Source organism: Cydia pomonella, chromosome 3 (assembly GCF_033807575.1).
Source record: "Cydia pomonella isolate Wapato2018A chromosome 3, ilCydPomo1, whole genome shotgun sequence".
Taxonomy (NCBI): domain Eukaryota; kingdom Metazoa; phylum Arthropoda; class Insecta; order Lepidoptera; family Tortricidae; genus Cydia; species Cydia pomonella.
In genome coordinates, this window is record NC_084705.1 from 8,343,194 (window position 1) to 8,360,461 (window position 17,268).

At 36.1% G+C, this 17,268-nt stretch overlaps 1 protein-coding gene across 1 annotated transcript in view; it reads right to left on the reverse strand.

The window, feature by feature from the left end:
- The window catches only part of LOC133515978 (homeotic protein ultrabithorax), a 172,591-nt gene extending 162,859 nt beyond the window's left edge, over positions 1-9,732 (reverse strand). Inside the window, exon 1 of the mRNA XM_061848634.1 lies at positions 8,436-9,732. Within this exon, the coding sequence (XP_061704618.1) occupies positions 8,436-8,898 (463 nt within the window). The 5' untranslated portion in view covers positions 8,899-9,732. The remainder of the gene's footprint in view (positions 1-8,435) is intronic.
- Between the last annotated feature and the right edge of the window lie 7,536 nt (positions 9,733-17,268).

A 17,268-nucleotide genomic window follows, 5' to 3' on the forward strand; every position in this document is an offset into this window, starting at 1 on the left:
TAAATTTTTAGATTTTATTGTACGACTTTGTCGGCTTTATTGATTTATATATCCATGCCAAATTTCAGCTTTCTAGCACTAACGACCACGGAGCAAAGCCTTGGACAGACAGACAGACAGACAGACGGACATGGCGAAACTATAAGGGTTCCTAGTTGACTACGGAACCCTAAAAATGGGATGTCCCAACCCCAACAACAACTGCGTTATATTTTATTAGAAAAAAATGCAGGAAGAGCATTGGTTAGTGATAAGCAACAAGAAACACTTGGAGTCCAAGTATTTTAAATAAATATTTTGTTATATAGTATTAATTTCATTTTATAAATTATAGTAATAAACCAGTGGTAATAAAAACAGAGTTATCTGCAGGAAAACGAAGAGTTTACTAGAGTATAATATTGTTAATGTCCAAAATTTTTAAAAGTTATCCAAAATTGCTTTTAGTTATCATGTTTTCTGAATTATTTTTCTCACTGCACCCTATGGTTGGCTGGTAGAGAATTAAGGCATTAAAACCGCCATTTGTAATTATTTTTAGAGTGCAGTAAAGTTCAAATAAATAAATAAAACAGTTGTATTAAGGAGTTGTAAGCTAATTGTATTAAATTTGAAAATAGTTAAATGTAACTTTCTCATAAGTTACCTGAAGTTTCTGCGTTAGAATTTCATTTCAATTTGAAAAGGGACAAGTTTTTAGGCATTAAATGTAGGTATTTTGACTCTTTTGTGAATTTGATGCTTAAACTTATTGTATAAATTAGAGGCAGTGCCTTATCTACTCAGACTACTTATCATGTCACTACACTTATAATAGAATTACAATCATTTTTAGGGTTCCGTAGCCAAATGGCATAAAACGGAACCCTTATAGTTTCGCCATGTCCGTCTGTCTGTCTGTCTGTCTGTCTGTCTGTCTGTCTGTCTGTCTGTCTGTCTGTCTGTCCGAGGCTTTGCTCCGTGGTCGTTAGTGCTAGAAAGCTGAAATTTAGCATGGATATATAAATCAATAAAGCCGACAAAGTCGTGCAATAAAATCTAAAAATTTAATTTTTTTTAGGGTACCTCCCCTACACGTAAAGTGGGGGTGAATTTTTTTTTTCGCTTCAATCCTAGAGTGTGGGGTATCGTTGGAAAGGTCTTTCAAAACTAATAGGGGTTTTCAAGAAACATTTTTTGATAAAGTGAATGTATTCGGAGATAATCGCTCCGAAAGAAAAAAAAAAATGTGTCCCCCCCCCTCTAACTTTTGAACCATAGGTCCAAAAAATATGATAAAAATTGAGAAAGTAGAGCTTAAGAAAGACATTAAATGAAAACTATAGCGGACATGATCAGTTTAGCTGTTTTTGAGTTATCGCAAAAAGTTTTCCCTTCATAGTAAAAAGACTTACTTTAATTAGGTACTGATTATGCAAATTTGCCTATTTGTTTAACTGGGGTGAAAGGGTCCATTTACTACACTTTAAGCTCCAGTTTAGCTTATTGTGACGGAAGAGTAACTACGGAACCCTACCCTGAGCGTGGCCCGACATGCTCTTGGCCGGTTATTATACAACAGTTTTCAATTGTTTACAGTTGAAATGTACTTTTTTAACTATGTGTCTAACTAAAATGAGGATCAATGGAAGATTGGTCAAAAAAGTAGATACCTAAGCAAATTTCATAGTTCTGTCACACAACAACACACACAAAAGTCTGAGTGTTTTTGAATGAACAATAATACTTACTTAGTCAGGTCATAAGTTCTGTCACAAAGGTTTTGAATGACTGATAAAATGTAATATAAATTATTTAAAAAGTTTGCCATGGTTTGAAAGCTTATTTTATACTCATCGAAACGTAATATAATTAGTTTAAACGTAATATAATTTAGATCGCGACTTTATTTACTACTTGATTGAGAAAAATTATACTTTACAAAAGTGAGTAAAAATCAGCTAATTACGTTTAATTATATTGTAAGAAATTCAGCATTACATAGTCATTCAACTCATATATATATATGAATAATAAGGGATCCGTACCTATAGCTTTTTTATTTATCAGTAAAAATCTTTGTGACAGAACTTATGACCTGACTACGTCGAACCATCATAGAAATTTAAGTAATTTAATTTTATTACAGTAAATGAAATAATTTATTTTTTTAGTTTTTCCACTTCTTTTGAGTTCATTTTGATTTAATTTAATTGACAAATAGGTAGGTTACATGATACAAATCATAAAAATACAGATTACAAACATTTCTAACCAAACACGTACTTATACACGACCGAATTCATCACACACAAACATGCGCTATTAAAAGTGCACAAAATTGATGATTCCACAGCTGCTGCGATGATCGATCTCATCCAAGATGGCGGCGCAGACAGGCGGGCAACGTGCGCATGCACACCTCCGCCGCCATTGCCCGTCAAACCGTTTCCGAATCCACTATTTTTTTGACTGAGTTATTTCACTTCACAATGCGCTTTAGTGGCGTTAAAGTAAATTAATTACAACTTCCTCATACAACGGTTTTGCTTTTTGAAGTTAACAACTTTTTGCTAATTGTACATTTTGAGTAGCTTTATCAACGGCACAATCATATCATATTTTTAGAATGTTAATCCACATTTTTAACACAATGTAATGCTTATTTCGCTACAGACGTGTCAGTGCTTTGACGGTTTGTAGTATACTAAGGTTTAAAAAATGCGGTATTCAAAACAGGAACCATAAAACATATTCTCCCCCATTATTAGTTTACGGATCGCTATTATGGCCATTTTTGTGTGTATCCGTGTTTGTTTTGGTGGTGTGCGGTGGACGGGCCAATTTCTGGAACGGTTATTCTAAAAGGTAGTATGGACATTGAAATTACTATTGTTAATAAGTCCTTTTCATTTTCTACAGCAAATTTAGGGTGCCATTGCCGTCTATTGAGTAAGTCTTTTAAACTAATGTCTATTTAGGTAGTTTCTTTTGTTGACAGTTGTAATGTGCAATTGAAACTGTTAAGGGTACTCCTAATGGTAATTTAAGTTTACAAATTATTATTTTACAATCAAAAAGAACAATTAATAATGACTGCGCTACGGATATTTTCATTTAATTCACAAAAAAATGGGGATGGGTGATGAAGATCGATTTATTTTTCTAAATTAAAAACAACACAAATTTATATGTAAGAAGTGTGTGTGTTAGCATTTTTATTTATTATACTCAACTTGAACGACGTAGAATTGAAGTAGAGTAAACATTCAGACAGGCCACTTCGTAAGTACTTACTAGGTATACGTTCGAAGTTCGAACTTATAAGGATAAAGTATGAGTTAGTTACTTTTGTGCTATTTATAATTAATATATCAGTAAGTAGTTAAAATTATTTGATTTTAATGTATATCAAAAATAATAGGAAAACAAGTATCTTAGTCAGCGTCAAATACTTTGTAGCAACCAAAGTATTTGACGCTGACTGTATTATTACTATCTGAATATTTAGAACTAGATCAGGTACATATACTGAACATTTCATGTTATGGCATTTAGATCGGAATGTTTTTATTATTTACCATTTTTTATTTTAATATATTTATTGTTATTACAAAAAAAAAACAGATAAACCTACCTAGTTTCTAAAGAAGTCATTTATTCGTAAGAAGTCACATTCCTAATTTTATTTTTTAGACACCTACTAATCTCTAAATTGCCTTTAAAAAAGTGACTTCCCTTGCACACCCAAAACAATGTTACTAGCTCATGGAAGATTGTTCACACTTGCAAAAAGCGATTTCTCGCAATAATATTTAAAAAGCAAGTAACCTAGTGATTACAATATCTCATTTCCCTTTAATGAAGGAGCATTTAAATGTTCGGCCCCGAGCATTATTCGGTCGCCAATTTTGGAACCAGTTTTAGAAATTATAGGGTCAGGTCCCAAGGCTGGGGTTAGATGTGGTTTGCGGATGAAAGATGCAAGGCAAGTCGCAACTTTGTATGATACACGACTGTAGATTGGAAAAAGAAATGTTGTCTTGATTTGTCTATAATGTCATTATTGCGTTGTATTGTAGAGTCGGGCCAAGCTAACTTTGCATACTCTAACATTTCAATGACATTAACCATGTCAAATTTATATAAAATTATGACATTTATTATAGACGGACTCTATAAAAATATCGTTGGCCAATGACATCAATGAACTTCGGACATGAAGGTACATTTTTTAACTTATAATACAGGGCGATTTATATGTTGTGATCAAAATATGTGTTTCTTCTTCAGTATGTTTAGTATAAGCACTCTAAACGTATTTTGTTATAAGTAATTAATATTTTAACTAGCATTTACAGAGTCTCTTGGTAAATTTTAACTTACATTTACTGAGTTTCTTGGGTTACCCCACTCTTGTTACATATAACTGTCACGGCCTCATGGCATATGAAATTAATCATATTATTTAATTTAACCTTTTTTGTATTTGCTACTTATTTTGCTGACTAGAAACATCAAAAAAAGGAATAGGTATTGAAATTGGTAAATTTCACAAGCCATAACATTACGTTGTTTACACAGCAATTAAGTGACCAATGTTGATAAATAGGGATATTTATTGAAATTGTTAATTTATTAAGGAACTAATTTATTGTCATTTTAATTAGCGCTCCACGTTAGTTTAAGGAAGCTTTATCCGGCTATGTGTCATATGTGGTTATTGTTCACGACTGAAGAATCATCCTGTATAAATTAAAACATTAAATATTTGTTTCTTTTCATTACCTTTAAAAAAATTGACAGTTGATTTATCATCACTTAGTCCTATCGTACAGTTTATTAAGGTTTGTATGTAAACAATATGATACTTATTGCACTTAGACATTTTACAAATAGGTACCTATTTGAATATTTTAATGCGTAAGTAGGTATATAGAAACGAACAAAGGGGTGGTTTACTGTACTTGAAACAGGTGAAACAACAATATTAGTAAATTAAGCAAAAAGCAAACTCTAAACAACATCAATTGGGTGGCCCAAAAATAGCGACGTTGAAAAAACATTTTTAGGAATATATTTATGATCAAATAGGTATGCACAGTAAAAATCTCAGCCAACATATTTTTTAACGTAAATTGAAATTAAATTATATTTTTACAGTTTTTTTAATCCGTTATTTAGCTTGTAGAGCCTGCAGTGACCCCGGACGCTCGTGTCGGAGGTTGCACGGGCACGGTCCGGCCGCGTCCTTGTATTGTTTTCGCGGGCCCATTGCGTGCACCCCGAATGAAATACGGCCGACAGTCCGACTACTTATTTTTGTTTTATTATTTTTTTAGGTCGTGTTACTTAATTTTATCAAGTCGCATGAGTTATGAGAACCGGGACCACACGCGCGTCGCATTAATTATGCGTGAGTTTACGTGGTACTGCTAGACCCGAGATTAATGGGATTCCAATCTCGGATTCTAATTCGATTCGAGTCTTACTCGACCGCCTTAAACGTTGCAGTTCAATAGCACTTAAAAATATCTAATTAGGATCCGTTTCGAACTAAAAACATTGGACTGATCAGAATGAAAGTTATGAGCCTCCTTGGAAATCCAATCCCGCTAGGCATCATGTGGTGTTCTCATTAGCATTCTAAACTCGAAACCGACAAATTGCGAGAGGAGTTTTTTTTTTTGCTTAGGTACTTTTCGATTTTTTGTGCGCTGAAGAAAAGATATCGAGTGAGTATTTGTCGATGGCCAGTGGCACTCAAGTTAATAATAATGCTCCCAAACTAGATCGGGTCGTCGACCCGGCGCGCGCGCTCCCGCCATAACGCGGGCCGCTAAAAAGACGCTTCGTGTTTTAACTTGGTACCTATTTGAAAGAACAATGCTTTTTTACAATTTCGGTATTACTTCAGAATTAAATATTTTTCATTTTTTATGTTTTTGTTTATTGAATTGTATGCAGGAAATACAACATTAAGTTATTCTATATATAGGCAAATTTCGGACATTTTATAACTAAGTAAGTACTTAAATACTTAATATAAAATTTTCAGTGTGAACATTTTATACTATTACGTCATTTTGGTGAATCAAAAAATCTAAAGAATCTAAAAATGTAAGGAAATTGGACAGGAATGATTTATTTCTCACGTACCTACATAGATTAACTATATTATTTTTTGAATTAGGAAGTACAAATATTTTATTATCAACATATGTAATAAGCTAATTTATCATTACACTCGTAATAATATGTAATAAAACCAGTTACTTATCTAAAAAAATGTTCAGGGCTTGTAGGCAATGAAACGAATACCTATCACAAATTATGTTATTTGAGTATTTTTTTAATAAGTACATATTTCAATATCGCTACAGCTTCCGTTATCATACCGGTAATTGTACTTGTAAATCATGGAATATTTATTGAAATATTTCATGATTTTCAAGTAAAATTAAACTTGTAAATAATTACACGATATTGTAGTATTATGAATATTTATTTTCTTAATAAACGAGTTTTACTCTGTTATTATTGAACAAGTTGTTTAAACAAGATACCAGTTTTATCGGTCTAAAGATTAATTTAATTGCATTAAAAAATTAGGCCGTTGCAATATGTACTTACATGGTAAAGTTACCAAAGGTAATTATTTAAGGCAATTAATGTAATGATTTCATTTAAAATTTGTTTTTACTCATTTAAGAAAATGGTGCAAGTTTCAACAAATGATCCAACCTACGCTACGCTGACATAACGTGTGGTGAGCTCTGTCATATGTAGTGTAGTACGTCCGGCTACGTCGTAGCACTGTATCGGACGCGTAGCACATCTTATTCGATTTTCGTAGCATTGCTGCAGTGGATATCGGATCGGAAAATGGATTAAATTTATGCTCTTATTTTTGGATTAAAACATATGAATCCAAAAATACTTATTAGCCTTATTTACTTATTTATAATTTTATAATATGTACCAAAAAAGTGTTGAACATATATTTTCGTAAACTTAGTAAAAATATGTAATATCAAGTGAATAATTTACAAATTATTATTTGTGGAGTTCCCGGTTATTATTATTATTTTATTTTATTATAACTAGTTAAAGAAAATACCTAGTTGCTAGATAATATACCTAGCATTCACTAGCTGGGGCTGGACTGATTTGAAGTGCCTACTGCCCAGTGCCCACTCTAAAAAATAAAGAAAAGGTTATTTGGGATGTTAAATCATATCACATATGGGTTCCTAATTCAGTCAGATAAGACGAATCTCTCTTTTGATTAATCTAAAATGTAACTGTAAGATTGATCTATTATTTTTATTATAATTAAAATGATGGATATTATTGACATGTTATGTCAGACATTTTTTTTTGCTCTTCGGAAACATTCAATGGCATTTAATAAATTTTATTAAAAGAATAAGACCCTTATTTTAAGTTTAATGTACACATTAATTTTAAGTTTTTATAATTTAATTTATTTAATTTATAATTATAGTAGGTTATAGTCTATTTTTATCATAATAAAATGTAATAATTGTATGTTAAATAAATATGTAATTATATAAATATTCACACTTAAAAAATTAAAGGAACTGGGTCACAAAAAATCAATTTTATTTAAAAAAAAATATACCACGACGGTGGCAAACAATCATACGGCCCGTCTGATGGTAAGCAGTCACCGTAGCCTATGGAAGCCTGCAACTCCATAGGTGTTATATACACCAATTTATGGCAGGTTAAAAATATGTACGCATCACTCTTACAGATGCCGAATAAGTACCTAGTTGAAAATCTCAACTAAGTATGCAATCAAGTCATGATGTAGAAAATGTTCTAATTTCATTAATTAAATCATACGTAAAACAATCTCATCAGCGCAAATAAAATCATACAGTATTTATTTATTAAAATAGCTACATACTTACTCACGCCATAAAACGTGCATTTATAAACGTATAAGTAGGCGCGAATTAATAATGACCCATTCAAATTTAATTTTATTGTTTTATCGTCGATCAAAATTCTTTTATGGGGTCTAATTAGTGGAGGTCGACGTCAATGACTTAAGATTATAAATGACACTCAAGTCTCAAATCTGTCGTATCAATAAGTCTGACGAGGGTCGTTCGTTTTATGTGCGTTTTATTGACACTTGAGCCGCGAAATTGGCCACTACCTGATAGCCCGTTCTTATTGGATTCCTACGAGATTCACGGACGGCCCATCACGAGGCTTTCGGGAAGCGCCATTTTAGCGCTTTTACTTTGAAGACCGACCCATATGGTATGCGGTCAAGTCAATGATTAATTATTGAAAGTTACTAATTTATTTACGATTTTACAGAGTAGATAATTTATAATTTTAAATTTTAATAGACATCAATTTTGGAAGATTTTCTAATAGAGATTAAGACTTCTATTTTATTCGTGAATGAGACTGACCTGCTATGGCCATCCAAGGGTAGAAGGTGTGGTTGGTGGGTTGGTGCTGGACGGGTTGCGCGGCGGCCGCGGCGGCGCCTGGCAGCGCGCACTGGTTGCCCCACGGCAGCGCGCGGCCCGGGCTCGACGACTCGCTGTACCGAGCCTCCGGAGTGCACGCCGCGGGCCGCACGAGCGCGCCCAGTCCCGAGCCCCAGCCCTCTTTTCCGCCGTAACCGTTCTGCTGGTCCCCTCCGGTCTTCGAACAATCCGCCTTAGCGTACTGCTGCTCTCCCGCGTACAGCTTACACGCTGCCGCCACTGACGCATCGTAAGGGGAATCTTGCGGTCTCGGCTGGTGCAACCCATGCGGCTGAGCGTACGTCAACCCCAGGGGAAACCCTCTGTACTGATCTCCGCCGCCGCCTCCCTGGTGCACACCGTGCGCCCCGTAAAAACCACCCTGCTCAAAGTAAGAGTTCATCTTCGCAATCACTATCGTCACTCAGTTAGAAACACTTATGTCATCGCCGTGATAACGCGACCTCCGCCAATGTCACTCCTAAAATCCGAAATTAATTTTCGATAATTTTATTGTCGTCGTTATACGCTTATACGTCACTCGAGCGTCATAATGGGCCTCGTCGGCGATAAACGAGTTGATGTGTGTTTACTTTTTACGATTATTTTACGACTCTGTAGCGCGTGCCGCGGGTTTTACGAGTTTTTAAGCGGTTGTCACAGCGAGCGCGATCACGTGGTCGGTGCTTTATTTTGGAGCGTGCGAGACGCGGGAGGCGTGCGTCGCGAGCGAAGTTTCGGACCGTGTTTGAGCGAGCGAGCGTTCACTGTAGCGGCGCGACCCGGCTCTCGCAAGCTACTGACTGAAGCGCCGGCGAGCCACGCCGCCGCGCCTGCCTTCCGAGCGAGCCGCGACCAACACCGTATATTGCGCCGTCCCCTTTTCGCTAATGACTATTAAATATTATCAGTTACGCTCTCTTTTCCCTTTCTTATCACTCCTACTGAACGCACGTGGCCGCTTGAAAAACTATAACGCTTTTATTGATTGCAACCTATTATTAACCGATCAACTACAGACGTACAAATAAATGTTCGCGTTGTAAATAACAAGTCTCGAGCCACTGTAAATCATAAGAGCGGAAGTTGTAACCAAAGTGGCTACTTAAGTTTATTTGACTTTTATTCTCCTAAACACCCACCCGAACACTTAAAACGCAAAAAAAACCCTCCACAAAAGCCTCTAAGTGACTTTACTACTGTCGAGTAGCCGCAAAAGTCGTAAACTCATAAAGGTACAATTAGTGAAACGGGTAGTAAAGAAAAGATTTTACAACCACTTCTCGGTCGGGCCACAATGAGCGCGCAGTATCGTAACAAGGTGCTGAATAGAGTGAGAAGTCGTAAAGATGATTATTATTTCTTCTACTACCTGTTTTTACGAGTGAATGCGCTGTTACGCTCGCGCGAGTGGCTTTTTGGCTCGCGTGAGCGAGAGAGATTGTTATCTGTGAACCGCTTAGACGCGCGGTCGGGGCTTGTGGAAATATAGTGGTCTCTGTCTGTCGTGGCGCGTGCAGCGTAGGGCGCACTATCGAAGGGTAAACAATAGCGCATTATCGCTACAGCACTCGGCGCGTCCAAATGAAGTCATCAAACGAATAAATGGCGGTACGCGGCCTGCTCAGAGACTCGCATTTTTATTGCAGTCACCTTTTAAACAAATATTTGCCAATAAAAAGGACGGGATGTGCAGCGGGGATTTTTTAAGCCGGTAATTGGTCACTTTGCTATGATTGCATCTATGGCATGAGCAGCCGGTCTTGGCCATGGGATTCTGATCTATTGAGACATGCCAAACGCTACTCTACCCTCGTGGCGCCCAAGGCTTTTTTGGCTCTTCTTTAACTATGACCCGACCGTCCTTCTTATAGGACATAATAGTTATAGTCCTATCCGCCCAAGATTTCGAGTTGAAATTTTTATGTGTTAGAGTTACCGGTTTGAAGTGAAACTTTCGGGGTATAATTATGATTATATTAGCATATGTTTTTCAATTCAATTATTTGTCTACCTTTTGTTCTTTACAAAGGCCACTGGGCCACAATTACTAGATTAGAAGGAATTATTAAGTGATGTAAAATTAATAACTTTTTTAGGATTAATATGTTTATTTCAGTTATTTTTCAATTATATGACTTACTTCTATTACAGTTATTCTTTAATCAGTCTCATATTACAAGGCTTAGGTTTGGTTTACTCATTAAATTCTTATCTCTGCATGATGCAATCTGCATCCGCTTCTCCGTCATCTTCAAACTCCGAATTGTCCAGGTTACCATCGCCCATAAAGGCTTGGATTTCTTCATCCCGCAAACCTGTGATTAAAACACCTTACGTATAGGTGATCAATGCAATCCTGAATTTCTGGCTAACAATACTGGGTTAGAATAGTGCTAGATAAGTGTATCTACACAGACTAGACACGAAAACTTAGTAGTGTAAAGAGTATTAAATTATTACTGAAAAAGTAGCATTTTCATATTAGTAATATTTCATAAACCAGCGTAACATAAAGCCACAAACTAAAAACCTTAAGATATTTTTAGTACTAGCTTCGACCCAACCGACTTCACAAAGTACATATTATTTCAAACCAAGATTTCGAAGAATTTAAGCTATAAAAATGCGAAATAATTATCTCCATTTAAGAATTACCCATTCATTAGCAACTTTTTGCATAAAAACATACTCGACAGTCACGGATTATCATAATAAAATGCGATTTACTTACCACGTGTTCGTGAGCCAGCCATACCGCCGTCCATTTATCAAAAAAATGACATCTGTCAATTGTGATAGCTAATGGTAGCATACCGGAAACTGTTCCCTAATATTTCGTTCAGAAATCGGAATAAATTATTTCTTTGACCCGCGAAATTTCAAAAATCTAGACAGAGTTTATTAATATGACCTTCTGAAAGGCGCATGAGCGGTAATTGAAAGTTACTTGAAAAAAGTTCTGGGCTGGAGTCGCCATGTTTATTTTGGTTTATCAAAAGGCGCGTGGGCGCCACGAGGCTACTAAATAAATAAGAAAGAGCTTAACTACAGAGATATGTTCTCCATACACATGTCCTTTTATTTTAGTTTGGTTCAAGAAAAAACGCAGCTACATAATAGGTAATTTTCTTTGGCGGCAACGGCTTGTCTCAATAAGTGTTGAATTATTTATTTAAATGCTCAAAAAGGCTACGTGCATTTAATTCACAGCGACTGCGACTAAAAAGGCACGAATACCTTTTAAATGGCAAAATGGTGGCCTTTGTATAATTAATGTGCTTATTAACCTATAGGAAAATTTTTTGCTGTTCACTCAAATTTATTGCAAGTGTGTGGCGCTAACTTTGGACATTCTTACATCCTATTCCTATAACCTTACATCAACAAACGCCAAGATGAACGAAACGACGAAAAGAAAAAATGTATCATAATGCTACAAAAAGTCAGTATGGAAATAGTCACTTTCGATTTGCCATCGATGGTGATCTTAGTTAGTTACCACAAAAACGCACTATTGGAAATCATAACCGCCTTTTCCTGTGTGTGGGCTTCCTATAAGTATAAACTATTTTTTCAAATACGGCAAAGCATTTATTTTACTTCAAGTGAGGCACTCATGCTTATTCACTTCTTTGCCATTGACGTGGTATAAAAACATCCAACTGGGGCACGTATATTTTACTCTATATGACTATCTAAGACTAAGTATCGACGACGACGAATCAAGACTAAATAAATAAATAATATTATGGGGCAATCTTACACAAATCTACCTAATCCCAGTAGGAAGCTGAATAAGGCGTGGGTTGTGGATACTAGACGACGATATTATATACTTAGGTATAAGATACAGGTATGATAGATAAATACTTACCTACATACATAGAAAACATTCATATCTCAAAACAAATTTACCTATGTGATAATCATAAAAAATAGCAGGCCAATTTTAGTTTTAAGATCTGTTTCCAATACGATACTAATCCGTCAGTGGCAAGAGCAACGTTTTTGGTTGAAGAAACGTTACTTTTGACACTGACAGATCAGTATCATACCTATCTAATAAATAAAACTAAAATTGACCTGTAGGCTAAGCGGCCGCCATAGATTACATAGCTTTTCTGCCTTAATGGTACTTATAGGGTACTTTCCTGATACCTAATAATGTGAAATGCCTACCTTTATCGTTTATACGGAATGTTACTATATGACCAACTCAGAACTCTCGAAAAAAAATAGGCCTCAGCCGACTCAGCCGAGTCTTAAGATTCTTAACGACTCAGTCTTTTAAAACACCCCAAAAAGTGAACCGGTCTTTTTATTCCACATTATGATAGATTATGTGGATTAAAACACTAGACTGAAACTCCCGCGTCGCTAGTGCACATAGATTATGAAATAATAATTTTCAAAATTGGCGAAATTCCGATACCGGAAAATAAAAAAACAAATAATTCGTTATAAAACTACAATTTTTTTTGGGATTTTTTAATTATAATTAGACCTTTATACAATACACAATTCTGCCGACTTTCAGCTCTGTACACCCTACAGTAATTGAGATAGAGCAATTTAAAGAAAAACAGTTTTTATTTTTTTTCTCAACCATAACAGCGTATTGGGGTCCAACTCTTACACCAAAATATAGCTAATAATAACGCGTATGTACGATATTTTTTTTCATATCCCAGATCCCAGATTTTAAAAATAATTAATTGAAAAAGAAAAAAAAATAGTCGAGAGTGAGAGTCGAACCTCAAGCGTCCACGCGACAAACAGGTACATAACCGACTACCTACACTATGAAGACGCTGGCGCGGTGATAAAATTACTAGTATATAAGCTATATGTGAAATTTTAAGGGTTTATTTCTCCGAAGTAACTGGCCATTCGGCACTATTATTTTAAGGGTTGAAAACCCTAGTGGAGGACTAGTATTATACGGAGTCTGGTCCCAAAGTGAGTTTCCCAGACCGTGCCCTCTCCTTGTTAGTGGATACATGTTTTTAAAAAGTAAAAAACAATACATTAATAACTTTCCCGTCCGCTAAAACGCGACAATAATGGTTTGATTTTTTTAATTTGAGTTTGACCATAACGAAGAACTTCTCGTACTATTTTTGCTACAATAAGGTGAACATTTCCGAGCATATTGGAGAAAAAGATGTCTCCTTTAAGTAAAATAAGCTAACCTTCGCCCACGCCTAGCTACGCCACTGCTACCGACTAGGCTAGTGGAGAAAAGAGCGTAGGTATTTGGGCTAACCCAGGGGTGGACGAACCGCAGCTCGGAGGCTTTTCACAATTTATTACAACGATTTTCCAAATAGATTTTCATAAATTGCCCGCCTGTAACTATCTCTATTGCACTCGCATAATTATATTGCTGTCAAACTCGCACAATGACATTGAACGATAATTCATTTAAAATGTATCTGGAAAGCGTCTTTGCTTTTTCTAACGCTATTGCAATCGCAATTTCAATGTAACCTTTAAATAAATAAAAACACCGTAGTACAGTCAGCGTCAAATACTTTGTAGCAGTCAAAGTGGCCAAATTGTTCGGTACACTATATATTTAGTATTTTACAGCAGATTCAATATTAAAGTTGCCGAAGCCCATGCTGCCGAGAACCGTATCTGATGGCGGCACATCACACGGAAAAAATAGTTTCCTCGGAGGCCCTGATTGGTAACGACCTCCCGCATCGTGGCATTGTATTAAGGATGAGCAACAGCAGGCGTGAACTTCCGAAACTCAGTCTATTAAGCTCCAAGTGTTCGTTCGTTCGACTGAATCAGTGAAAGACAGAATCTGGAGTAGACCTAATGTGAAAAAATATTATCATACTGGGCGATTTTAAGGTCATGATCCAAAATGACAAAAAGTAATGAAGATGATCCAGGATTTTCATATGATCCTATAGAAAATTTAATTTAGGATCATTTGGAAATCCTGGATCATTGAATCCCCATTCTCATGTGTTTCGATAACTCTGAGCTCTCGAGGTTTTCCTATAAATGGGTAGTTGTTTTTTTGTTTTTGGTTCAGTGCATGCTTGAGACTTGTAGGTACAGTATGGCCAAATTCAACAGTTTTTGGCCCACTCAGTATAACTATGCAGTAAAAGCTTTTACGAGGACAAATATCCTTGCCTATGCCTACCAAAATTCTGGAGTAGGTTACCTGCCTACCAGCGTCGAATAATGTATGTAGGTTATCTAAGTTAAAAAAAAGTCGCATGTATAAACAAACATGCTCTAAAAGAAGCCTTACTATCCCCGCGAATTTTTGTCTATTTTACTCTATGTTTAACACATTCCCTGCCAGCTACTCCTTAAGCGGGGCCTCTGTTCGTAGGCGCTTTTCGCTACATACGGGTTTTCCTGTGTCATTCGCTACGCTCGTAGCACGGAGCTTGCGCTAGCACTGAATGTATTAAACCAGTTAAACTTACACGTAAATTTTTCTTTTAACTCTTTCGAAATCTGTACCTTTATTCAGACAAGGATTTTCCTAAGCAAAGGTCCCCATTATTCCCTCTAGATTTCCCTGCTGAACTGCAATGGAGACCTGCTGAATTAAATACGACCCAGCCAGAGCGAGGATCGCAGCCACTCTTGCACAGAAGACGCCCTAATTTCTTGAAAGAGCGGCGAAGCCTCTGAACCCCAAAGCCCTGTTGGCGTTGTTGTTGTCTCATTACGCGCCACCGGCATATTGTCATCAATTTATATTGTCTTCATTACCTTGTGGTCACTTACAAGTCATGATTTCATTGTTTTATTAAAGAATATGTATATATTGTTTATATTTAAACTGCTATCTGGCTGACATTTCCGAGGATCGATCCCTTCCAGGAGGTCTGACACATTTAACAAAGCTTGTGGATTGCAAAGTAAGTAGAGCAGAGAGCTCACTACTGCGTCATATAATTGGTCTGGGACATTATAATTGGTCTGGGTGCCTAGCCAAGATTGCAATTGTACTTCAACAAACGTCAAACGAAAAGAAAAAATATACACGTGACAGATTCTATGAAAAGTCACGTAATCATTTCCATTATTTTAGTTTTGATTGGCGTTTCCTACCAACGATTGTCACTTGGCTAGGCCCCAGAGTCTATGGCCAACGTGCCAATCGTTTACACTCCGTGGCGAATGAAACGAAAATGTTTCCGTCGCACTATATGGTAGATTGATAGAGAGAGATGACTTCGCTACACTAAGGAGCGTTAACGTTCGCTAGACACCCTAGAGAGAACGGCAAAAAATTTACACTAGCGACTGATTTCGGTTTCTTGGTTGTTTACTTTGTACATTCAAGTGTAAATTTGATTTTTCCAAAAAAAAATATTCCCAGCAAGCTGGGAATCGTCTTAATACCTTCATTTGATCCTAAATGCATTTAATCCGAGTTTGCTCCATCCCAGGAAGTGTGCACGGAAAATTTGTGCTAATCATGATGAAAATTTATATCGGAGGATCCGAAAGATACCTTAATATGAATTCGTAATCAAAATTTGTAAAAAATGGCCGCCACTTTGAATTTTTTCTTTTGGTATAGTCATATTAAAAATCCATAAAATCCTATTTACCAGTGTCTGATCCACCAAACCTTGTTGGTAGTGCCATTGTAATTGTTGGTGGGTTCCTTCTACACCGAGTTGTTTGTCAATCCAAGGAAAAAATATCTCCTACAGCTCCCAAAATTGATGCACAATCAAGTGCAAAAATATGTATCGAAATAATCGTCTCATAAATATGGTACTACGCTCTTATTACACTGGAATAAGATGCTATGGGACATATTTTTGAGTAAGATGTGTATACACCCATCTTTTTACACTTGACTGCACACCTCCTGGGATGGAGCAAAAACTCGGATCACACGCATTTGAAAGTATTTCCAGCTTGCTGGGAATTTATTCCTTAAAACGCTATTTTTGGATCTACTTCGATTGTCCTATTCTTGTAATAGACCTAATTTACTACGGGCTTCATTTAAGACACAATAGGACTAGATCTCATCATCCATCAAGTTATTTAAAATACATCATTACATCAACATGGCGCGAGTCCTTTCTGAATTGAATTGACCCACAAACCCAATCGTAAAATAAACTGAGGGAATTGAATTCAAATTTCGCCAACAAGTTATCCTTTATAAACGTGTGAAGAAGACATTTCTCCGAGCAGTGGATATTCGACTGATAGTATCGTTGGCTTTTATTATCTTTAAGTCGACGTTATTGTCAGAAAGATCATGCAACACGGAATTTTGAATAACGAGTCAATTTACAAAAAAAAAAAACAACTGCCATATGTTTATAGATATAGGTACAATATCTGTGGGTGTTTACCCACAGATATTATATCTGCGTAAATACCCACGTTCACAACTATTTGTTTTTTATTTAACGGAGTTGCCAACTAGGTATCAAAGGTTTTTTTTTCATAGATGGTGCCAGCACAGGTTTACTCTATTTCTAGTTTTGTTCTAGGATTTTGTTTAAAGGGTTGTCGTAATCGTCAAATTCATAGAATTCATAATATTCATATGACCCTTGACGCCCTTGCTGCAAATAGGTACAGGAGTAAGTACCTATTTACTTTTCCGATTACACTTGTGACGTATTATAATCCCAAAAACTTCACCTGGTGCTTCATAGAACTTCGTTTTGGTTATTTTTAAGCCCCATTCACGATGTCCACTAATCCTTTAATTCTCACGACCCTTGACACCCAAAAAACTCAAAAAGCGCATTCA